The sequence below is a fragment of the Biomphalaria glabrata genome, chromosome 5 (assembly GCF_947242115.1).
Source record: "Biomphalaria glabrata chromosome 5, xgBioGlab47.1, whole genome shotgun sequence".
Taxonomy (NCBI): domain Eukaryota; kingdom Metazoa; phylum Mollusca; class Gastropoda; family Planorbidae; genus Biomphalaria; species Biomphalaria glabrata.
The window spans coordinates 12,630,616-12,655,675 of record NC_074715.1 but is presented as its reverse complement, the minus strand read 5'-3'; the positions used below and the strand labels follow the sequence as shown (position 1 = coordinate 12,655,675).

The 25,060-nt window shown below is 33.4% G+C and overlaps 2 protein-coding genes across 4 annotated transcripts; one reads left to right on the top strand and one right to left on the bottom strand.

Annotated features, from left to right (window-relative positions):
* Positions 1 to 8,853: 8,853 nt before the first annotated feature.
* LOC106070872 (protein FAM166C A-like) lies at positions 8,854 to 14,327 on the top strand. 3 transcript variants are annotated; one of them, XM_056029998.1, is made up of 5 exons: positions 8,854 to 8,980; positions 9,095 to 9,357; positions 9,673 to 9,946; positions 11,249 to 11,361; positions 13,897 to 14,327. In XM_056029998.1, the coding sequence occupies exons 2-5, from the start codon at positions 9,287 to 9,289 to the stop codon at positions 14,039 to 14,041; spliced, it is 603 nt and encodes a 200-aa protein (XP_055885973.1). In that variant the 5' UTR covers positions 8,854 to 8,980; positions 9,095 to 9,286; the 3' UTR covers positions 14,042 to 14,327. The 3 variants fall into 3 exon arrangements, with proteins under 3 accessions (XP_055885973.1, XP_055885972.1, XP_055885974.1); XM_056029997.1 differs by having other exon boundaries at positions 8,854 to 8,991; XM_056029999.1 differs by adding an exon at positions 12,296 to 12,351 and having other exon boundaries at positions 8,883 to 9,357; positions 13,897 to 14,033.
* On the bottom strand, positions 12,869 to 24,751 carry LOC106070874 (transcription elongation factor A N-terminal and central domain-containing protein 2-like). The gene is made up of 4 exons (XM_056029996.1): positions 24,537 to 24,751; positions 23,668 to 23,809; positions 20,902 to 21,095; positions 12,869 to 19,854 (listed from the first exon to the last, which is right to left on the bottom strand). Exons 1-4 carry the CDS (start codon positions 24,639 to 24,641, stop codon positions 19,663 to 19,665), a joined length of 633 nt encoding a protein of 210 aa, XP_055885971.1. The 5' UTR covers positions 24,642 to 24,751; the 3' UTR covers positions 12,869 to 19,662.
* Between the last annotated feature and the right edge of the window lie 309 nt (positions 24,752 to 25,060).

The following is a 25,060-nucleotide window of genomic DNA, read 5'->3' as shown; positions in this document are numbered from 1 at the left end:
CTAAATCTATATTCAATATCTAAGTCTAGGTCTAGAACTAGATCTGAGTGTAGATCTAATTCTAGATCTAGATCTAGAATCTTGATATAGAATCTACTATATCTTGACTAGAACTCTAATGAATGTAAACTATTAATCTTAAAATTACTAGACCTCGGCCAATGTTATGTTACCGGGTAATGTTGTTACCGGGTAATGCCATTACTAATGGTGTACTATGCTGTTCGTATCCGATTCATTTCTTAATCTGATACTATTGTTTACATAATAAATAAATCTACACCCCTAACCTGTCTGAAGATAAGATATTTCCTTAATAATTGAAATTTTGTTCAAATTATTAGTACATTTATGATAAATATATCTAGATCTAGGCTCTATTTAGTCTTATTTAGACTGTCAAGTGTAGGCGCCCCTATAATGTCGATACCGGTATGTCAAAACTGCGCGCTATAAAAGTATTTCTTTTTTTTTTAAACGTATAACTAAAACGAAGTTCGTATCAAAATTCTTTTTTAAAAACAACATTTGAATCAGTATTCTATTCAATGAGTTAGTTAATAAATAATAATTTTATTTATAAAGCGCTGTTAACAAACAAATTGTAGGCTTAAGGCGCTGTAATAACAAACACAAACACGACAGCTAAATTAACAAACTAATCTAAAAAAGTTGTAAACAGATAGGTCTTAATGTTCTTCTTGAAAGTGGTGTAGCATGTTGTCTGTGTGAGATCAATGGGGAGTGAGTTCCAAACATTTGGTCCGTGCACTGAAAAAGCCGCAGACCGTGGCCATATATTTTATAATGAACCATTGACACTTTTACCATTGTGACCTTAGATGAATTTTTTTTACCAATGCGCGAATCTATGAATGAAGATTGAGTTATTATTATTAATGAAGAAGTCCCCTAAAGTTTTTCATTGAAAAGTGGAGTAATTTTTTAAAAAATCTGCTTGCATATATAATTTTTAAAATTAGATGGTTCACTTTAAAGAAAAAAGTAGCCGTTGCCTCAGAACTTTGAATGATCTAAAATATCATGATGTCCAATTTTCAGTTTCTCTTCTAGTTTCTGAGATATAAACGGGACGGACAGACAGGCCACTGTTATGACATGATTAGGATTTATTTATTTGTTACGGGAATAGGGGAAAAGTTTTACTAAGCGACGATGACGTAAGGTTTGTTACAAAGTAAGAACCCTCTATACTCTATTCGACACTATCAACTAGACGCTTTTCATTAGGGCACAAAACTAATAGTCTCTTTCCCCTTTCGGGGGCCGCTAAAAAAAGAGTGTTGAATACTCAAATTTACACAGAAACAAATAGCCACGGACCTATGATATTTTAAATTTGTTTTCTAAGTTGGAATTCATTGCACTAAAACACTGCAAAATGATTCGAATGAACTGGCTAATTATGCTTCGGATGATGAAATTTGAAACTAGTGAAACCTGCCCCTGTTAGGTGTTACCAAACAATGCTCAAGCCTGCGTTGGGTTGACGGTCTATTTTGTTGATGAGTTTATATGTTAATGGTGTATGCGAGTCCATATGACACAACAACAGAATGAATAAAGAATATACTTGAGAACGCAGGCTGATAACTTCAACAATTTAATAAACAATAAAAAAGGGCACAGTCCTCTGTCGTCGCTAGCCTAGCGTCGTCTCCTAAGGCGTATTGTATTTTATTCTTCTTGTTCCGTTCTCCTACTTTTTTAATTACTCGTCAGGTCGCTATGGAAAAACCCGATTAACCTCAACTTCTACGCATCTTGTGTCATTACACCACGTTTTTCCAATCCTGGACAAGATTCTAGCCCCAAAGGTGCCGTATAGAAGAAAAACTGTTTGGGGGAATTGCCTTATCTTCAAACCAGTGCTCAGTTTACTTCAGATATTACTTCGAATAGCTCTCAAACATGATCATAGCATAGATCTTATCTGCTACGCAAACCCAGTAAGGACCTGTATATTTTTCCACATCTGAGTCAGATTTAAGTTTTCTTTTAGTCTCGGATTTCGTTAGAGCTCTCAAACTGTCTTTTCCAGAGATCATCTTTCCTTTATGCCAGTGAGAGCCAAACGGAGCCTGAGTTGATCTTTATGGCGCTTCTGCATGCACCTCAGTTAAGATTTCCTCCTTTAAAGCTCGCCAAAAAGAGATACATTCTGGAAAGCGGTCATCTCTCAGAATTTTTTTTTAAAATTAGAAATATTGTACGTTAAATAAGTTTCATTTTCCAAAATGGACCTTTAAAATGGTAAACCGATTTTTGCGAAAGGCGTCTGCAGTGATATCGATTTTAGAAAGTATCTGAATCAGACGTTTAAAAACATCTCGGTTAGTGTGATTGTTCTCAAATAAATTGTGTCGCTATTCTCCCGAATGTTATACATCTTTATTTTGACGCCAAAAAGAAAAAAACATAATAAAAAGGTCCACCACTCAACATAAAGATGATCTTACGGGGTCACGCTCATTACAGATGTAAGTGCGCTAAATGTACCTGAAATAGTACGCATAATAGTATTGGCCAGTGATACTTCATTTGACATGTATTTAGTATTATCTACAGTGTGCTCTGATACAAACCAGTGTTACTTTTTTCTACTTTGACCTTATTTGGCATGCATTCTTTTTTTTTTTTTACTACGAGAAAATCACCTAGCACACGACAGGAGAAACGTTTTTGAGAAACTCCGAACGTGGGAAAACATTTGGCGCCTCTACCTGTAAACTCCCCCAAATAGAAAAAGTATATAAATCATTTAATATTTTTTTAAGTTAAATTTTATAAACCTAAAACGTATTGTACAGCATTAAAATTTAATTAAATTTAATTTTAGACACTATGCTCTTATAATGGAAACAAAACACTAAAAGTTATTGTCTGTGCGTTTACCAGCTGACGAGCATGTTTTCCTATTGCAGATGTTTGCATACCTAGAGCTGGACTAATCAACGCAAAAAAATGTGCCTGTACATCATTCATTCATAATCACGTTGTGTATAAGTATTGTATACGGGCTGAAAGGTCCAAAGGAACTTTATTAATGTGATCGCTTTTTCCAAATCATTAGTAGAGAAACCTTCACCTCCATCGTTCGACATGTATGGCACTTGTATATGCACAGAAGAACAAGTGACAACCTTATGATCGTCAAGTTTGAACAATATCTGAACAATGTTAACCTTAATTGTTGTGAAAACATGGAAGTGACGGTTTTCTCTTTTGTGTTTTTTTGGTTATGTAATGTACTAATAAAAAAAAAAGGGATGGGGTAAATATTCAGAAACATTCCTATTAAAGAAACTATTGTTTTATTTCGATAGTTAAAGCACAATGCGTCATTTGAAACGAAGTTCTAGTCTCAGAATCTATGAAGCCAAACAAACTGTAACGTCATTTTTATATCAAACGTCCGAGTTTTGCCGACGATGACATACATTCGTTTAGATGTAAATCTCGAGTTCAAATTCGATTATTGATTCGAGCGAGGCACGGAAATCTCCCCGATACCCCCTCCCCCTTTACCTCCAGCTGGTTCACAAAGGTGATGAGACCATAGCGGACTGGGCAATGCTATAACTAGGATGAAAGCTGCGCTAAACAAAAACAATAATTTTTCACTAAATTTTTTTTTGTTTTTGTATTGTTATTCTAGATCTAAGAAAATTAGTTACATTATTGGTTAAAAATAATTGATGCCATTCCACTTCATATAAGGGGGCCTACGTTCTATTCTAAATCATTTGAAATACTTTACTTGTTTTGTTTCGGTAGTAAGTTGTGGTTACTGTTTTTCATCTATTCCATATTACTACATCGATCAGCCTCCAGGCTTTTAGAGCCACAAACATCGTATTTATCGGGTAAACCCGTCTCTCTGTAATGTCCACCCATTTTCATAGAAACATTTCGCTAGAAGAAGAGAAAAAAAAAACTTGTAGTAAACATCCATCTCGTGAGTGTACCTTTTGTTCAACTTAAAAAAAAAAACGGTTCTTATTTACTTAGTCTAGAACAGGGGTTCTCAACCTGTGGGTCGCGACCCCCTTGGGGGGTCGATTGACGATTTGCCAGGGGTCGCCTAAGACCATCGAAAATGATTGTTTTTGTTTATTCTTCTATTGCTGTATGTGTGTGTGTGTGCGGGGTCGCGTAAGAGTGGGGCATTGTAAAAAGGGGTCGCCGAGCATAAAAGGTTGAGAACCGCTAGTCTAGAAGAAACTAAGCGTCTGAATGGATTGTTTACACACGAGTCCCGCCAGTTTACCACATCCTCCATACACTGTGGGTGAAAGGGAATCTGGGTTTCCTGGGGATTACATCCCTTGACAAACTGGGTGAAAGAGAAACTGGGTTTCTGGGATGAGATTCCGCCAATGAAATGTTTGAGACAACTATTTGCTTATCCAGATAATGACTGAACCTCTAATTAAACTCTCCAAGAAAAAAAAAGCTTAAAAAAATGTGCATGGTAATAAAATAAAAAAGTCTTTAAATGACCAGAAAACTATTCTAAAACTGTTCACTTGAATACCTTCTTTTATGCAGATCTAGATTTACTTGTTATCCGTTCAAAATTTTAACAACCAATACTGAAAAAAAAAGAATACTGGTTAGGATGGAGGACAAAATAAGGATACGAAACGCTAATTACTGTCATTTATCTGAAAATTACAGGGTTTATCGCTCTTTTCTGCTATGTAAAACAGAATTAATTAATTAGTACTTAATGATTAACTAATTGGTTAATTTTTTGGACTGATTCGCGTATTGCCATAGACTATGAATAATTAGGCAAAATGTCAACTTGATTCCAGAATGGGAAGTGGGAGAAAAAAACGTATCAAACCGTAATCAGGGGATTAATTCCATAAATACATCCACCTCTCTCATTAATTAGCCTTTTCTCCCCTTATTTCGATATCCAGCAAAATAATTAATCACCAAAAATAGATTAATTTTAATTTGATTGATTCGTGTCTTGTCAGGTACAATGAATGATTGTGCAAAGTTTCAGCGTGATCCGCGAACGGGAAATGGGAGGAAAAAACATGTTCAAACTTTTTACCAGGCAGACGAAGTGAGTTGATGTAAGCTTTGTCAAAAGAAAGAAGGTGAACCGTGAACGTATTCTGATATTTGAGAAATCAAGTTGGCTGTTGGCCCATCCCCATTTCTCTTGGACTCCGACTCTTATCTTTCCGAAACATCTTTTATAAGAGAACATGTCTTTAGTTTCACAATTCTGGTCTTTAAATTACAGACTCTTCTTCTAAAGTTGATAGTGAAGTCGTGCAAGTATCCGCGTTTTGATCTAGTCGTACATGTTAATTAGAGACTTACATTAGGCCTATACTAAGTTTTCCTGTCTGGTTCAGGCAACCCGCTCCAAAACTCTAATAGCCATAATTTAAAAAAACAAAGAGCTCTTGTACGAATTTCTCCTACCATATCTAGGCCTAATGAGAAATGTGCCTTTACCTTTGTCTTTTGCGCATGTTCTGTTGGGCAGAGGCCGCCTCATCGCTGGACCTTAGGTACGTATCAAATCAGGGCCAAGAATATTACTACTATGAGCTGACGGAGTGAAGGTGACAAAATATTATCTTTATACCGGCTGAGGCAGTAGCCCCACTCGACACCACAAAAGGCGCACTCTGTGTTTGATAGTTGATTTGCTAAAGCCGTAGCAATCATAAGTCAGCATTATTCAGTCAATTGGTACAAGTGAATAAGGTGTATATTTATATATTTATGAAAATCAACTTAAAGCAGAGATTCACTTCATCCGACTGAGAGAAGTGAACAACAGTAGGAAGTAAAAAAAAAATCCTTTTTACAAACCAAAGCTGATATTAAGAGTATCCGTTAGTTTGGATCAGTCATTTAATTAAATTTGTAATAAGCCTCGGACGACAATCTATAAAGGGGGACTAATTCAGCTTATACCACCTCTTCAGTCAAGTACTATTTCTTTCCCTTGGAAAGGGAACTAATTAAGCTTACACCACCACTTCAGTCAAGTACTATTTCTTTCCCTTGTTTGAGATTCTAAACAAAGTACTTTACTATCAATAGTTGATTAACTAATTGTTGTTGTTTTTTTATTTAATTGAATCTTGTGTTGTCAGGTAGAAGTTATAATTGTGCAAAATTTCAGCTTGATCCAAGATTGGGTGTGGGAGAAATAACGTGTACAAACTTTTTTTGCCAGACAGTCAAACAGAGTGAGTTGATATAGCTTTGTAAAAAGTTGGACCCATGGTTTGATTGGTAGTTCTAACCCCATCTGTGGTGATAGGTAGTATGTAAGCAGAGCGATTTATCTGTGCCCACAGTGCAAGAGAAATGTGTACACACACACCCACTCACAGTGTAGGTATTGCTTATAAAAAATTGATACTTTTCTGAAACAAACATTGAAATTATAACCGGTATAACATCTCAATTTTTTTATGGGGACGTCGTTTTTCAACAATGAATTTAAACAAAGTTCTGTTTCACTTTAATCTCCAAATTAGATCTAAGCCTTTACGTCATTCTATGCCTGTCTTGATTCTTGAAGTTCCTGGTGAGAAAACTTGAGAACTTACATTTCGATTAGCTCTGGCTCCCTCTTCACTTCAAGTTGGCCCAGTTAACAAAAATGTCTTCAAATATTTTTTGTTCCATTGTTGATTCACTGGAGATTGCCATCAGATGCAAACTTCGGACATTTCTTTTTCGTCTCCGTTCTCACTCTCTCTCTCTCACTCACACACACACACACTCTCTCTCTCAGTCTCTCTCACACACACACACTCTCTCTCTCACTCTCTCTCTCTCACACACACACTCTCTCTCTCACACACACTCTCTCTCTCACTCTCTCACTCACTCTCTCTCACTCACTCTTTCTCTCTCTCCCACACACACACTCTCTCACACACATACACTCTCTCACACACACACACACACTCTCTCTCACTCTCTCTCTCACACACACACACTCTCTCTCTCTCTCACTCTCTCTCTCACAAACACACACTCTCTCTCACACACACTCTTTCTCTCTCACTCTCTCACACACACACACTCTCACACACACACACTCTCTCTCTCTCTCACACACACTCTCTCTCTCACACACACTCTCACACACACACACACACACACACTCTCTCTCTCTTGCTTTCTCTCTGTCCCGTCTCCGGCTTAGCGCATCACTAATGACACTTTATATGTTGTTTTTTTTTAAATCAATAGAACCATTATATTCCATATTTTAAGTTCAACTCTTTGATGTTAGTTTGGCAAAGAAGCAAGTTTTAGCAAAGAAATATTCTCGTGTGCCCTTTCTGAGATAGAATCAGTGTATATGTAGAGCTGTACTATTTGCGTGGGTCAAAATAAGAAACACTATGACATTTATTGAATAAAACATATATCTCTTCTTGTTTATTGTGTGTAGGCCTATGTATGTGCATCAGTGTGTGGCTGTACGTGTGTGTGTATTTTTACTTGTATTTTGAATTATCTTATCTTATAAAATACAGATGTTACTTCAAAAAAAGAAGATAATTACGTCCTATGCGTCATGCATTTAGTCATGCATATTAACCAAATGACCTAAATTCTGCTAAGTCACTGGTTTTCCTGGCAGGAATGACTATATTAACCTTGTTTCACATAACACTTAATTGTCACCTGAAATACGCACAAAGAACAATTTACTTTTAATTATGTTTAGGCCTATAACGCCACACACACAAAAAAAACAACAACAGGAATTAAAATAATTAAAATAGAAAATTCCATCTACTATAGAGAGTCTGGTGAGGAGAAATAGGTCGAGAGCTTAACAACCAAATCGTGTCTTGGATACAGACAGAAGCTTTAAATAGTTTTACGTGAGCATAGACATAGACAATATATATGTTCTCCAGTGAGATATACATAATGGAGGAATTGACTAGATTGATAGTCAGACAGACAAAAAGAAAATCTTAGAGACAAATAAATAGACTGATAGACATAGGCCTACAGACATACAGACAGACATACAGACAGACATACAGATAGATAGATAGATAGATAGATAGATAGATAGATAGATAGATAGATAGATAGATAGAGATAGATAGATAGATAGATAGATAGATAGATAGATAGATAGATAGATAGATAGATAGATAGATAGATAGATAGAGATTGACAGACAGACAGACAGACAGACAGACAGATAGATAGATAGATAGATAGATAGATAGATAGATAGATAGATAGATAGATAGATAGATAGATAGATAGATAGATAGATAGATAGATAGATAGATAGATAGATAGATAGAGATTGACAGACAGACAGACAGATAGATAGATAGATAGATAGATAAATAGATAGATAGATAGATAGATAGATAGATAGATAGATAGATAGATAGATAGATAGATAGATAGACAGACAGAAAGATAGATAGATAGATAGATAGATAGATAGATAGATAGATAGATAGATAGATAGATTATTTAAACCAATACAAATGCTATTGGCTAATGCTAACAAGAGTGATCTGATCTCTCAGTCCTTGACCTCCTAAACACAATTTAGACGTAGCCAGAAACAAATCATGATATTGCAAAAGATAAAATTGATTATTTACCTCTATTTAAAAAAAAATTGAACTTTAAAATAGTGTCGACTTCAAATGATTTCTTCATACACGTACCAAGTTCAAACTTCTTAAATAGATGCTCCCTACTGATTTTGCTTTTTTTTTTTCCCTTTTCCGAAGACATTCGACATTCTATATAGCTCAGTGACTTATTTGTTTACCACTCTTTCTTTTTAGAAATATTAAAACACTATGTTGTCTAGCAACCTATACATCTCCGCGTTGTGTTCTAAGAAATATTGTAAACTTTATTTCCACTACTTAGATTTAGAATCTAGATCTTCATCAATACGAATTAATGTGTAAAAAGACAGTAAATATTTGTCAATTAATTTAAATCTAATAGATTAACTACTTATTACTTTGAAGAGTTTATACATCTAGCTTTTTCTTATTAATTTTTATCATATTCATAGGATCCGTCTGAAGAACTGTCACAAGTCAATCATCAATCATTCAATGTAATCAAACACGTTGGTGACGTTAGCATCGTTCAACACACTTCACTAAATTCACTAAATGCAGAATAGATAAACATTTTCAAGTAAAAAAAATTAGTTTAAAAAAAATTTAGTCTAGCGATACTTTTGGTTTATTAACATTGGATCATGTCTCGAGCAGCTGGCACATTGATAACAACAAATAATGCAACTTACATTCCACCTCGATTTATGCCTGGGTAAGATTTTATTATGATATTTTCTTAATGTAAATTGAATTTTTATATTGATCTAAATCTAGCATTGTTATGCCTTTATAAAAAATTTAGGGATTTTTTTAAAAAGTTTACTTCAATATGATTGAAGTTGATTGGAGTGGTTAGTGGTTAATTAAAGATTTATTTATAAGAAAAAAAGATTTTATATTTTAAGAAATTTATTTTTATATTTTTATCTTCATCTAACCTATACAAGATTTTTAAAAGTTTAGAAAATTTTTATTGTACTTGAATATATATGTTTTTTATTCAGATTTTACTCAATTTTTATTTTAGGTATCGAGGATATTGTCCCACAATAAAATATGATTATGGAGAGACATATGGAAACCAGACTGCTAAATACTTCCAGGATTACAGATCTTCTGTGTTAAACAGTTCAGCTGACCCTTATGCCAAGGGTGGACAGTTCCCTACTGTGTATTCTCACAATCCAGATCTAGTTATAAGTAACAGAACAAGAACACAGGATCGTTGGCTTCTGGCACCTAAATATCAGCTGAGTAATGTAGATCATGATCGTAAAGAAGAAATATATCAGTTTAACAGAGTAGGTTTTTTTTAAAATTAATATAGGGCCTATATTTACTTTAAAAAATAATTGCTTTAAACTAAAAGAAGATATTTTCATTTACTGTATTTGAAATTTTTTGTGATCTAAACTTGGGGTTAAGTTTAAATGTTTATGTGGCCAGTATTAAATGAAGGTAAATAAATGAATCATAAGCTTAACCTTTTTATTAGAGTTGTAAAAACATAGTATCTTCATTCAATTTGAATACTTTTCTCTGTTTCTTAAAAATCTCTTATACCAGGTAAATGAAATTGCATTAATTTTATATCATTATAGTTACCTGTACATATCTTGGGCAAATATCAGCAGCCTATAAGAAAACTCATGTATGAGAGGAGGAGTCTTTTAAAATCTCTCCTGCCTTTCTGTGCTAAAGCATCAAACATCAAACTATTGAATTCTCTCTGACAGCTTCTGCAATTGAAAAACATTCCTTTGGATCACACCAGCCGGGTCAAGAGAGAAACGATGACACATAGGCAATCCATGATCTCTTTAACTAATCCCAGGAATGTGCCCATTAAAGGAAACTCTCACATCACCTCACCCTTATTTTTTTGTACCTTTGGGGCACCATACGATTTGTCGACTGTCTTTCTCCATTCCTCTGTCTTTTGCTTTGAATAGAACTTTTTCAATAGCAGGACCGTCCTTTCTTCCCATCACTTTCTCTATCTGCCTCTCCTTTATCCTCCTACTGTTCCTTACAAGCCCTGAAGACTTTGTAATATGGCCATAGCAGGTCATCATGGGGTCCAATCACTACAGTAATGTTGTCTCTAATCTCTTTGTGATGCAGTCTTTAAATATGATACCTGGGATCCTTCTGTAGCATCTCAATTCCATTGCTAGGATCCTCCTCTCTAGCTCTGCAGTCAGCATGCAAGACTTGTAAGCGTATAAGAATGTGGCCATGACCAGGGAGCACATCTGTCTAATTTTGGTGTTGAGGGCTATGCCTTTTTCTTTCCATATTGTTTTGAGTTTTGCAAGTGCTGCTGTGGACTGTGAAATTCGGGCCAGTAGTTCAGGTTTCATTCCCTCATTTGCGACGATTGCTCTGAGGTATTTAACACTACTGACACGTGTCAGCTTTTTCACCTCCAATGCTCATGGCCCTTTTTAAGCACTGTTAGCTATGAGTCATAATTTGAAGCTATAAGCACATCCATTGTCTCACAAAAAGGAAACCTCTATAGTAACATTTGAATTAACATTGTAAATATAACATTAATGTTGTCTGTTTTTACTTAATAATCTTTCAATTTCACCTCCCAGCTGGCCAATGCACACAGAGAACATTACACAGACAAATCAGGTACTGTCAAACCTGTGGACTATTTCAGCATCCCAACCAGCGGAGAGAGACAGTTTAAAAAGATTGTTACTTTGTAAGTTTCGGCCAGTCATGAACCATGATAACAACTTGAACTTTTAGAAGAAATTTTTAAGTTTTGGACATAATTTTGAATGCTAATTTGTTTATTATTATTTTCAATTTAAAAAAAATGAATGGAATTTAAGTTTATTAGTTTTTATTTTCCTTATTAGTTTTAAAATCTTTCTTATGCACTAAATACTTTAAAAAAAAAAAAAAAAAAAAAGTACATTCTTAATTCAAATAAACGACAAAACAAAATAATTTTAAAAGTCAATTGTTAGGTTACTGGAAGACTTGTTTTCTAAGTTCCAGGATATTTTCTTTTATTTTAAAATTAAAGTAATAAATTTACATTATTGCTAGATAAATTTTTTAAAAGTAGATATGTGTCTACATTCTGAATAAATAAAAAAAATATTTTTATTATAAATTTAACACCTAATATCTCAACTTTTATTGTCCATTTTATATATATTAATAATATATTTATTTATTTAAAAAAAAATGACATTAGGATCTTTAGATTTACAAGTAAAACTCATAATAAATTTAAAAAAAAAAAAGGATGTATGCAGAAATTACATTTTTAAAATAAGACTAATTAAATTATATATCTTGCAAAATTGAGTAGATTATTTTCATCGAAACAGAATTATTATTTATTACAAAAATAAGGCAATAAAAAAACATTTTGCAACTTATGTTTGGCTTTATTAATTTTTCACTATCTTGCAATATGAAACTGATTGATGTTTTATTTGGTGTATTTTGAGTGCTGAGTTTTGTTTTTGTTTTTGGCTTCACTGTTAACAAAATTTGAGAATTTGATTCATTTAATTCCAATTTCGGTTAATTGCACATATTTGAGACTTTTTTGTTTTTCTTACTTGTTAATTGCACACAATTTGAGAATTTAAGTGTTTTGCTGATGTTATTGGCTTCAGTGCACCTGATTGGCTTAACCCTTTACTGCCTATAAACTAACAGAGAAATTTAACAGGTTTGTATATTTTTATTATTATTTTTTAAACTGTTATAGAATTTGTCATGTAATTTTGAAATGCTTATTTTTTAAAGATTATGACATCCTAGCCTAAACATCCTGTAGGTTGGCATTGGGGTTTGGTGGTAATCCAGGCAGCCATCTTTAACTCTTTCTTAACTACATATGTCGTTATTAACTCTATATTAGGAAGATCTATGAATTTTGCTTTTTTTTTTTTTGGAGAGAGGGAAGTATTAACTAAGAAGCAAAATGAAGTAAAAAAAAAATCATTTCTGCCTGAAGTGTAGTGTTAACATCTTTGATCTTTGTCATTTTCCAAAAAGCATTACCATTAAATCAACTAAATGCACAATAATAATTAGAAAATGACTAATGCTGTTAGAAAGCCATGTACCTCCTTTTAGCATTGAGTATTGACAACCACTTGGTAAATTAATGTTAGGCGAGCTAATGGAGGTCTCTACTAAATTTTTTAACAAATTATTTCAAGCTGAAATAATTCTTTAAAAACTAAAGAATTTTTTTTTATTTGTTTAAAAAGTCATTCAGTAAATAAATGATAGTGTCTTTCAAATAATGAAATTAAAAAAAAAAAGACACAAAAGAGAGGAGAGCATTTAATACTGTACCGAATATTCAACTTGGTTCTCAGCTACAAGTGAAAAAGTTAGAGGGAGGTAATCAGATATATAATTCTGATAGGTTATATTGTTATGATACTGGTGCCCCTTATTCTGACATTTTTATATATCACTCATTACTGACATTACTAAAAAGTATACATGAAGAAAAATTAGAAGAACATTTTTTTTATTCATTTCTGCTTTTTTTTCATATAATATACTAAACAAAACATTTATATTTTATTTTTCATCAAACGATAAAGAAACAAAAATTCACCAGTATGGGAATGAAATGCGTAGTCGAGAGGCTAACTACACTTAAACTTGGCTACTTATGGAAGGGGCTTGAGGTTTGACACCCCACTAGAGCAGAGTTGTGCTTACTGAGGGCTAAAGGCAGCACAGAAAATTTCCCAGATACCCCCTTTCCCTACTGGTCAACAAATAAGATTGGACCATAAGTGCTCTGAGTTTTCATGAAAGTAGCGCTATATAAAAGATATAATTTATTTATTTGTATTATATGCGATTATCTGTCAACTGAGCTAACAAACTGTAATATAATGTGCAAAATTTTAGCTTGAAATAAATTATTTAATTTGTGTTATTTAATCCATTCCAACTTTTGACCAACCTCCACATTTGACTATAAAAAAAAGAGGAGCAGGAAATGAAAAAAGAAATCCATGCATACTCAGTAGCCTCTGTTTGTTTAAATAATGAAATATTTTCAAACAAGTTGTTAATTATTTATTAAAAGGCATACCATAATTAATATTTGTCAGAATATAAGGCAGTTTGCATGGCACAAAAGAAATTCAGTTTATTATCCAAATATATATATATATATATATACCTTGTATGTACATGAATATCATGTTTATGTCTACCTGAAGTTATTTTCACAATTTTTCAGTGACAAGTCCTATCCAAATTACTATCAAGATGTCAGCTTGCCTTCAATTCAAACAGGAAGTCAAGCTCTTTCTCAGCATCATCCACCCATGGTCTCTACTCAGCGAAACCGAGCCATGAGAAATGTTTTCTTTGAAAGGCGATAAATCTGTTAGACAGTTGTTCTAAAGACTATGGCTGAAAAAAACTCATGACAACTCTTGGTTTTGTTTATTTCTTTTACATTAAACAGTATTATCATTCTCTGTCCATTTCTCCTAGCAAACTATTCTCATCATTTGTACATTAGTTTTATGTTTGACAATATCATAAAATTCTTCATTAAATAAAGCATGTGTAATAAAATTGTATATATGCCTGGGTGTATGACTTTGTTTTACAAGTAAACGAATTCCTTAGTATGTAAATCTAATGCTGAAATTCTAAATTGCTTGCAAGTCTCTTCAAAACAGTTTTTCGGTATTATTGGATTGCTCTATTCATGATTAAAGCAGTTTTACATGCTTCTGTTGGAAATGCTGTAACTGACTGATGAGTTAGGCGGCTGTGAATTTAAATAATGTTACCAATTTAAAATGTCAAATAAGACAAAGAAGTTAAAAATATTTGTATTTCCCAATGAATTATTGAGAAACTTACAAACTGAAGTAATACTAACATGATTCATTTGGATTGCGAAAAATAGATGAATGAAATATTATCCCTTATCAGGCCAGTTTTTGTCTGACTCTCTTTTAAATATTATTTACACTTTAAGCATGTTATATAATTATTTATTTCATGATCAATTACATCTAAGGTATTGTCTTTTGTTTCCCAAGATTTAGAATGACTGCTAGCATTTCATGACCCCAGTTACATATTTGGCCACATCTGATGCACATGTTTCATTGTCTGCACCTGTTTTCAGCAAAGAGCTTCTTTTTTTTTAGATCTCAAATGTCTGTCCTGTGAGCTTTGTGAGAGCTCCCCAGCTGTCTTTCAGAAGCCATATGCTGCCAGCTGCTTTCTCATAGGCCAGTGAGGGCAAACAGACTTCTGAGTTAGTCTGGAGACACCTCTGTACTCTTTTAAGCCTGTCGATAAAGATTGCCTTAGGCATGCGGCCATCACCTAATGGCAAAGGTGTCCAACCCAGAACAGCTGTCGAATAGTAACTATAAAATCATCTCTGAATCAAACCCTGCTATGCCTAGTCACAACATTAAGTACAAAGTCAGTAGGCAACTACCAATTTAAGTACGCTGGGGAAAAAGAAGCCTTTTTTTTTTCATTTTCCTGCCTTGCATTTCTAAGAAATATAAATTCTGATTTCTAAAATAATTTATACCTATGTGTATTTTTTGTTTCAACTATTTCTACCATTCATTATCTGTGAGTGCTACCGTACTGTTATATCTGTAAGTGTTTATTATTTGCTTCATGTGAATACTATGTTTAGTCTAATTTTAAGTCAAATTATATTTTTAAGATGTTTACACAAATTAATTTGATTTTTCAAACAATGCATAGAAATGGTAAAAAAATATTTTTAAAAAATTTAAAGCTTTTTGTGTCATTTAAAAAAAGAATTTGGGTGTAGCACTACATGCTGCAAGCTGCTGGTTTGACTCCGAAAGCCTTTCTCATGTTTATAATAACTTGTATATCTATGGCGTGCAAGTAGCAAGGGCCAATGCTGGGCAAATGGTATAAAATGTTATGAACCAGGCAGATAGCTTTACAATGAGCAGAGGTTTGAATTAAGAGTTTTCTTTCTTCTGTGTGGGGAAGCCAGCCAAGGCTTATGAGCCCCTCCTGCTTAATGGTTTGGAAAAATGTTCTTCCAGACCCTATATCTGAGCCGAAGGCACGGAGGCTGCACGGTAAAGCACTTGGATTCCAAACCAGAGGTACCGCGTTTAAATCCCCGGATTTTTTTATTTTGAGATCGTTGGGCAGCTCTGAGTCCACCCAGCTCTAATGGGTACCTGACATTAGTTGGGGAAAGTAAAGGCAGTTGGTCGTTGTGCTGGCCACATGACACCCTCATTAACCATAGGCCAGAGAAACAGATGACCTTTACATCATCTGCCCTATAGACCACAAGCTCTGAAAGGGGAACTTTACTATATCTGAGCCACATGTTAAGGCCAGAAGTTAGACTATTTGTCAGAGGCAATACAAACTGCATGCCATTGGAAGTTTTTTATAGGCATGAGTGCTTACCATTACCACTTCCAGTAATAACAACCGTATGGGGTCCAGACGATGTAGTCTAAATGAAATACAGACTACATCACAACAACAACAAAATCTCTTTTCGTGCATCTTCATTGTTATCCTATCCTGCTTCCTTCTTTTGTTGAGTAATTTTTTTTTAAACCACATCCTTGTTGCTATTGGAGATAGGGGTGCAAGAAGTAGATACCCTAAAAAGCTTTCGAACATTTAAAAATTAAGAAATCTTTACTTTAATTGGGAAAAAATATTTTAGGAATAGTGATTGGAGTGACTCCAAGCCAACCACACCAGGTTTAAACATCAATTAAAGGAACTTCTGAAGAAACTCACTATCCAGAAGACATCTCACAAAATCAAATTAACTAAATTTAAGTTTCTAATTCTAGCTACCTTATGCCTAGATAAAGATCAAACAACCTAAATCTAGTATACTCATCCCAAGCCTAAAAGGTTTTAAAGTCATGTGACTCTCTTGTCTTGTATATGCATAACATCAAAACAGCAGATAATTACGTCCTAGACATTTCATGTGTCAATCTAGTCATGCATGTTAATCAATAATTTAAACTCTGCTAGGTCGTTGGTTTTCCTGGCTGATTCAGGCAACCCAATCCATTATCTAATGGCACTAGGGAGGAAGGAGCACTTGTATAAATTTGTTAGTCTAGTGCTGTCTTGAGGTAATATCTTAGTAGTACAAATGATGCTTTGTGGTTTAAAAAATATTTTTTATGGTTTTAACCAATGGACAACGTCGTTTTCTCTGTATGTGTTTTGTCATCAGTTTTTGTTAATTTTTTTTTTGTAAATTTAAGTTTCATTAATTCATTGCCAGGCTAGCTCAGGGAAAAACCTATTTGCTTGGGAAGAAAAAATTCTTATAATTATTTGTTCTGGCATATGGTTTAGTAAATAAATCATTTATAATAACTTGTTTATCTATGGCGTGCAAGTAGCAAGGGCCAATGCTGGGCAAATGGTACAAAATCTTATGAACCAGGCAAATAGCTTTACCCCAGCAAGACAGACAGAAGATTCAACTAGAATTTTTACAAAACATTACCCAGATCTGTAAGATACAATATTTATGTAATTAGGTATTTAATAATGTCTAAAAAAAATTATTTAAAAATTACTTTTGCAAAGAAAATTTCCCTAAAATTTCGGATTCAAGCAAGAATTTGCCACCAATTAAAAGGTTTTAAAAATATAATGAAAAATTAATTGATTACTCAAAAGTAGATATAGCGCAGAAAACAATACTGTAATAGTTCATCTATATACCAACAAAAGGTGGGGTGACTGAGTGCTTAAGTGCCAGGCTTCCGAACCGAGGGGATTTTCAGAACAAATTTTGGGATTCATTTTGGATTCCGAAAAATTATTTTTAAAAAAGAGACACCAAATCGTACACATTTTTTTTCTATTAACATAGTGAGCATTTTAAGTTCCAAATTACATTACATTTTTTTATAACATGTTTCCAAGTATTCATATAACAGAATAAATATTACATTGCAAAAATACATACAATGGAATATTAAATAGATTAATAAAAATACAGTAACATTTCCATCTAAGTGAAGCAAAATAAAGAAAAACACTCAATGTTAACAAGGGGAAACTATCCTAGATTTTATTCTATCCCATTTTAATTCTAGCAAACATTGCATAGACAGCAATCATACAATATATAAAAGTATTTTTTTTAATGGCTGGTGCTTTTGGCCTACATTCTAAGCTCACATTGCAACTCTAAATTGTACATTCACAAACAAATAAAAGTTTAGCTGAATTGCACACACAAAAATAATTAACATTTTACCTCAATTTCATTATTTTGATTTTCAATATCAAAGTGGATCAAAATTATATGAAGTACCCCTGCAGAAGTAGTATTAATAGTAGTTAATAAAACAGAACAATCATAATGCGATGTTGAACCTGGACATTGCTAATGATGTTTCTCACATTTTTTCCTTTCTTTTGAAATTGTTTCCAAGCAAAATTTGAAAATTAACCCAATAGCTCCTATTTCCGGTTCAAAAAACCCCCTCCAAAGTCCTAAGCAAGGAGGGATAACTCCGTATTTAAAAAATCCTAAAAAATATTTATTTTGCAAAAAATAATCAAATTGAAGATCTAATACATATAAACAAACAAATAACTTAAAAAAATAGAACTATATGTCTAGTTTTAAAAAATATATACGTTTAATACCACTAGAATATAAAAAACTTCAAAAATAGTCATTTTCCCATGTGGGGGCTTATACACTGGGGCTATGGGCCTGTTCATTTGAAAAATTATTTAAAAAATAAAAACCTTTCCGATTTTATTAAAAATAGAATCGGTAATCTCCAAAATTAATTGTAATCACGCTTGCTACGAGACTAGAAGAAATCTTGTTTTTAAAAAGTTTAAATCAAGTATATTGAATAGGGGGGTTTTAGAAACGTTCTACAACGGTTTAGGACAAAAACGGGAAAACGTTTCCAACTGCAGAAGGAGCTAATGGGTAAAATTATCTCTGCAGAATATATGCTACCAATAGTTGTGTTTACATACATAACCAGACAAAAACAATCACCAGTGAAAAAAATACCAGAGATGTAATCTTATGAAAGCCTATAAATTTGAATAGATGTTCCCCTTTCAACTAAACAAAATATTTCTTTTAAATATTTTGATCAGACGTCAACTGAAATTTATTAATAGCTCTCTGAACCCTTTGAATTAATTAAGTCAAAGCCAGATGTTTGTATCAACCATTTCAAAACTAGAATCACTGGGAGTCGCAGACAATCATCGATTTTGGGTTGTTTCATTTACGCAATGCTTTTTTTAAAATTACTATTTCTACCTTTACAAACTCTGACCTAAGAGAGCGATAGTGACACTATTTTTAGGTATTTATATGTGTTTGGTATCTGCAGCATGTTGGAATGTATATTTATGATTTTTTTAAATTATGTTGTTTGTTTGCTACCCTACAAAAATGGAACATATTTAGGCTAATGTGTAGGCTTTAAATGAATATTAATGTTTTGGCAGTAAAATAAGAAAATAAAGGTTGGGGTAAGTGATTTAGAGCCATTTGAGACAGTAGTGAAAATGAAGAAAAAATCGATTTTTAGATCCAGTGTTATGTTAGATCTAGTCAAATGGGATATCAGAAGGCAACTAAATCTGACTTGATAATTAATAATTAATGTTTTTGAGCTCTGTAGGCCTATTTAAGACTTGAAACATGATGATCCCTAGGTCTATATTTCTGTATTATAAAAAGAAGATTTTTTGAGGGGTTTTATTACTTTTTTTCTGTGAATTGAAATAGATTTTTAAAAATAACAGATACAGAGTTATATCCCTTCTCTTAGACAACTGCTTAATGGCTAAATGGTTAGCCATAAAATACTAGTTAATATTTTAGATCAAAAAGAAAAAAAATACAGTATTAAAAACAATAATCGTCATATAAAAATATATTTACAACTAAGGACATATCTATGTGCATCCTACCGAAAACATTCACAAGCTTTGGCTATCTCTTCTTGAAGTCTTTGACTAACATCTCCACAGAAATCTGGCCATCCAATACCTTCTGCCTTAAGTCTGGATTGTGTTTTAACTTCAGCACTATTGTCCTTAGAGTCCTCCTGTACTCAGAGCTAAATAACTGTTTGTGCTGGTGGAAAGTTTCTCTCTCAATGGCATCAACAAGAACATGGTCTTCCTAGACGTCAAACACAGAGGCACATCAGTTATGTAATTACAAATGTGCTTGTAAAAAAAATTATTCTTTTAAAACCAAAGATCTAAAGATCTTCTTATCTTATATAATACAGACGTTACTTCAAAAAAGAAGATGATTACGTCCTACATGTCATGCATTTAGTCATGCATATTAACCAATGACTTAAATTCTGCCAAGTCACTGGTTTTCCTGGCTAGCTCAGGCAACCCATTCCAAAAAAAAAACTACTACCATTAATCTATTCTTCAAATGTCTAGCAAACATAACCCTGTTACTCTAAGGATGCCTACACGTACCCTCTGGACTGTCATTTGATGATCTGGATGGCCCAGGGTTAATACCCTGCCCACCACGCTGTGGTAGGTTTGGCTAGGATGTAATAATCTTCAAATATGAAGAAACACAGAGACATAAGGGGGCGCAGTGGCTGAGTGACTAAGTGCTTGGCTTCTGAGCCTGGCGGTTCTGGGTTCAAATCTCTGAAAACTGGAATTATGAATTTTGGGATTTTTAGGTGCCACTGAGTCCACCCAACTCTAATGGGTACCTGACTTAAGTTGGGGAATGTAAAGATGGTTAGTCATGCCGCTGACCACATGACCACTGCTCTTTAACTGCTGGCCATTTAGGCATGCATATTAACCAATGACCTAAATTCTGCCAAGTCACTGGTTTTCCTGGCTCTATAGGGTCTGAAAAGGAAACTTTACTAGCCGAGACATAAAAAAACTTAATTCCACAAATGTCATGAGCCCATCAAGCTTACTCCAGCTATTGTCTTGTTAATGTTCAATGAACTACGAAATTTCCACACAAAAAAGCTATTTAAGTGGTTAGCAGATAAGTGATATTTAGTCGACCAAATTACATCAATCAAGGGTTAATTGTGCATCGTACCAAAATACAATTTTACCCCAAAAAAAAACTTGTGAATCATTCTGACTTGAAGGGAGTTAAAATTATAATCTGTTCTTCATAAATAAATTAATTTCTAATCACTTTTAATGCATACAACTTTTTCTATACCTCAACTGTAAGTGATTCAGCTAACAAAGCTTTTCCTTTACTTCTAAAAGTTTCAGATTTTTTATCACATTTGACTTCTATCGGTGGACGGTTCTTGCCTTCTAAGAAAAAATCTTTCCATTTGATATAGACCCTTTTGGCTTCTCTGGCAATGTCTTCATCTGAATGTTGCTTTAGTCTTTTCACTGTGTGACCTGCATTAAGAAAAAAAAAGGTTTCATTTCAATTTTAGCATAATTAGTAAATCTACTAAAGATAAGAAAGTTCTGATTCTGATTTGCATTAAGATTACATACAGTATAATTTTTTATATGCTGTTATGACCAGGAGGGCTACTTTTTCTTTTTCAAACCAACCCTGAAATTAAACTTCACAATTTCTATAATCCCTGAAACTTGGCATACACTGTTTGCTGGGGATTTAGGTGTAGATGTTATTGATCTTAAAGTAACATGATCTAAAGATGTAGTCCAATGAAAATATAAAGGCACAAAATGAGACAGAAAAATTAAGTCTCAAAATTACAAGGTCTATAGATGCGTAACATAGATCCGATTTGGATGAAATTTAACTTGTTTACTAAAACAAGATGATCTGATATAGTAACTATAATTTCAAGGAGCAGTAAACACATTCTGCGCAGACTCGGAAATGCTTTTTTCAAATTTCTATTTTGATGTTTTATTTCCACCTGCAACGGCCTATCCTAATTATTTTTTAATGTTTTTTTTTTCCGATCGAGTAAATTCCAGGACATTAATGGACATATTTTAAAATTCAAGATTTTCTAGACTTTTTTAGTTTTTTAAATCTCCAAGGGCTTTCCAGGGCATCATGGAAATTCAGGGGGCTGTAGAAACCCTAATTGTGTATGGAATTAGAAAGAGTAATTTGATTAGTAATCACCAAGATATCCATTGATTTTCATGTAAGTCTAAAATTCTAGTTATCATGCCATTAAAGATACCGATAATGACAATAAAAAAAAATACATGAATTTTAAAAAGTGACCTAGGGAGTGTTCTAGACATAGATCTACATTGCTGTTACACAGTAGCTACAAGTCTCAGCCTCATGCACTTATTTTATTAACAATATCTCATGATAATACATTTTTTCCTACACATAAACTTGAAATTAAAAGACTACAACTAGCTACTACCATGATAGCAAATCATCCAAGTATCCCAGACAGTGAGATTGTCTTTCTAACCGATGCGAAAACAATCCTCCAAAGCTTGGAAAACTCTGATTCCTCATATAAAACGACTCAGAACAGCACTTACAAAGCTCAACAACAACTGAAAAAAAACTGTTATTCAATGGATACCAGCACATATAGAACTAGAAGGAAATGAGAAGGCTGACAAACTCGCCAAGAGTGGAAGAACAAACTCACAATTAAACTCTGCACTCTATCCAGAAGAAATGAAGAAACTAATAGTAAATAAAATAAATGAGAAATCACAAGAAAGATGATGCTTATTTTAAGCTATCCCGACAAGATCAATGTCTAATCTTTGGACTCAGGATCGGACACAACAGAATGTGACAACATATGTACCGGAAGCTCAAAATTGGAACCAGTGAAACCTGCCCATGTGGAGTTTCACCAGAGAATGCTGACCATGTCCTCCAAAACTGCTCTTTACCAAGAGGCCCATACAAGACACTGGCCCCAAAACACCCCAATTGAAAGAAAGCTATTATATGTAGAGCTCCCTGATTTGGAAACCACTGCGCAGTTCATCTCATATATTGGTCTAGTCATCTGAACATAAAACATAAAAATGAGAATAAAGAAGAAGAAGAAAAAAAGACTTTTGTAGTTTATCTGTGAACACTCTAAAGCGTGACATTCAAATCATACTTATTCTGCATATTTAACATCACAGGTCACAAAATGAGAAATCCAACATATATAGGGAGAGAATATTTCAACTTGAAATCAGACCCAACAGAATCAGATAACTCATGTTTTGGAAGCTAAAAATAGGGACTAGTCAGATTAGCCCTTGTGGAGTATAACCAGAGAATGCAAACCATGTCTTCCAAAGCTGCATACTAATGGAGAGGCTCGAACAAGACACTAGCCCCCAAAAAAACTCTTAAGAACAAAAACTATATAGAGCTCTGCCAGATCTAGAAACCACAGCACATTTCATAGCAGATATAAAACTGCTCGTCTGAACTCTCCAGCATAAAAATGAGAGAAGAAAACAAAACCTGACATACACACCAAAATACAATTACCATGTTAAAATGGTGACTGCACAATTAAATGTGAATAAACTATGAAAAAAAACAGAAAATAAATCTAAGGAAACCCAAATTTGTTTCCCAGACTGAAATAGATAAATCTAAATATCTGGGCTACAACAAAAAAAAAGGGGAGGCGCGGTGGCTGAGCGTTAAAACGCTTGGCTTCCAAACTAGGGGTGGATTTTTAATTTCTGGATCTTTGGGTGCCTCTGAGTCCAGCCAGCTCTAATGGGCACTTAACATTAGTTGTGGTTAAGGCAGTTTTGTTGTGCTGGCCACATGACACCCTTGGTTAACCGTGGGCCATAGAAACAGAAGACCTTTACATCACCTGCCCCATTGATCACAAGGTCTGAAAGAAAAAACTTCTCTTTTTTTTTATTATATATATATAAAAAGGAACCTTTGTTTGTATAGAAGAGTGTAAAAAAATAAAATTTTAACTACTATTAATTTAAAAAAATGTATTCAAATAAAATGAAAATCTAGCCATAAAGGTATTACCAATTTTAGTAGACTGCAACACTTCTTTGGAAGGAATTTTCATGCCAAGTGCTTTCAATGATTCTATCATGACAGACTTGCTCTGATTTGGTAACACAAGTTTCGACTTCAGCCTCTTAATGTCTTCCACCACCACCACTCTCTGAAACAGTTACATACTAGATCTATCATAAAATACTGTAATACTGGTCAAAAAGAAAATCTAATATTATGAATTATGCCATTTATGCTTTATTTAAATTATAGTTCTGTTTTAAATGCTAATAGACAAAATAATGACAGTGTCTTAGTGAAATTCAAAATGGATATTTGCAATAGGGACAATAGTCACAATTATCCGATCCTTACTGCTTGGAGAAAAAAAAAAGTGGTACTGGTAACTGGTGGTGCCTAGATAAGTAGATTAGATTTAGATCTAGAATATTCTAGAGACAGATCCACTCTAGGAGAGTCTAGATCAAGAAGTAGATGATTATAGATGAAATCTATCATCTAGTAAAATCTAGTTATGTTATATCTAGTCAATCTAACTAATAGTAGTACTAGTACTATAAGTATAGATAATATAGTATACTGTATAAAAGTATTAGTAGAGTAGTGATACACTTTAAACTTTTAAGGCTTTACTTTAGGGTACAGTCGCACAGGTACAGCAGACACTGACTAGTGATACTCTGAGACAGCATATGAGCATTTAGCATTGGCATTAGTCATTAGCATGATTAGGCTGATTAGGCAGCATGCCATATCTGATATCAATATCATGAATATGAATATCATTTGACTTGGTCACTTTGAAGTTTGAGTTTGATTGATTTCACTTTGTCACTTAAAATGTCACTGACTCATTTAATTTGTTTTCGATTTACCTTTAACGAATGAATTGTACTTTGTTTTAAGCCCGATGTAGAAGGAATATGGCGTATTTCCTTATCTTCTTTTTTTCGTTTGGTTTTTATTAAATACCGATCCATCTAGTCTAAATCTAGATTCTATGTGACAGTACGTCAAAATTGTATTCTTTCTAGATCTAGAGTAATGTAAAGTAGTAAACAAATTTGTTCTTTAATGGTAACTCTTGTTGTTAAAAGTTAATTTAAGTAATTTTTTCCGCTTGCTGAATCCGAGTTTTAAAATATAAAACCGGAAAACGAGTAGGTCAATATATATTTACAATCCAATAATATTTTCTTATCTTATAGAATACAGACGTTACTTTAAAAAAATAATAATAAAGAAGATGATTACGTCATGCATGTTTAAGTTTGAGTTTAGGCACATCTGCACGCAATGACTTAAATTCTGCCAAGCTTTTTATAAGTAATGCTCAGACCTCGATCAGTATCATCCAATTATTTGTAAATAGCCTATAGTATGATTATCTATAGATCGA

Excerpts from the sequence above, each read along its gene's own strand:
- LOC106070872 (XM_056029998.1), top strand. The coding sequence starts at position 9,287 with ATGTCTCGAGCAGCTGGCACATTGATAACAACAAATAATGCAACTTAC. Across the intron at positions 9,358-9,672 it reads CCACCTCGATTTATGCCTGG|GTATCGAGGATATTGTCCCA; the intron begins GTAAGATTTTAT and ends TTTTTATTTTAG. Across the intron at positions 11,362-13,896 it reads TTTAAAAAGATTGTTACTTT|TGACAAGTCCTATCCAAATT; the intron begins GTAAGTTTCGGC and ends ACAATTTTTCAG.
- LOC106070874 (XM_056029996.1), bottom strand. The coding sequence starts at position 24,641 with ATGGATCGGTATTTAATAAAAACCAAACGAAAAAAAGAAGATAAGGAA. Across the intron at positions 21,096-23,667 it reads GTTGCAGTCTACTAAAATTG|GTCACACAGTGAAAAGACTA; the intron begins GTAATACCTTTA and ends TTCTTAATGCAG. Across the intron at positions 19,855-20,901 it reads CTGAATCACTTACAGTTGAG|GAAGACCATGTTCTTGTTGA; the intron begins GTATAGAAAAAG and ends TTTGACGTCTAG.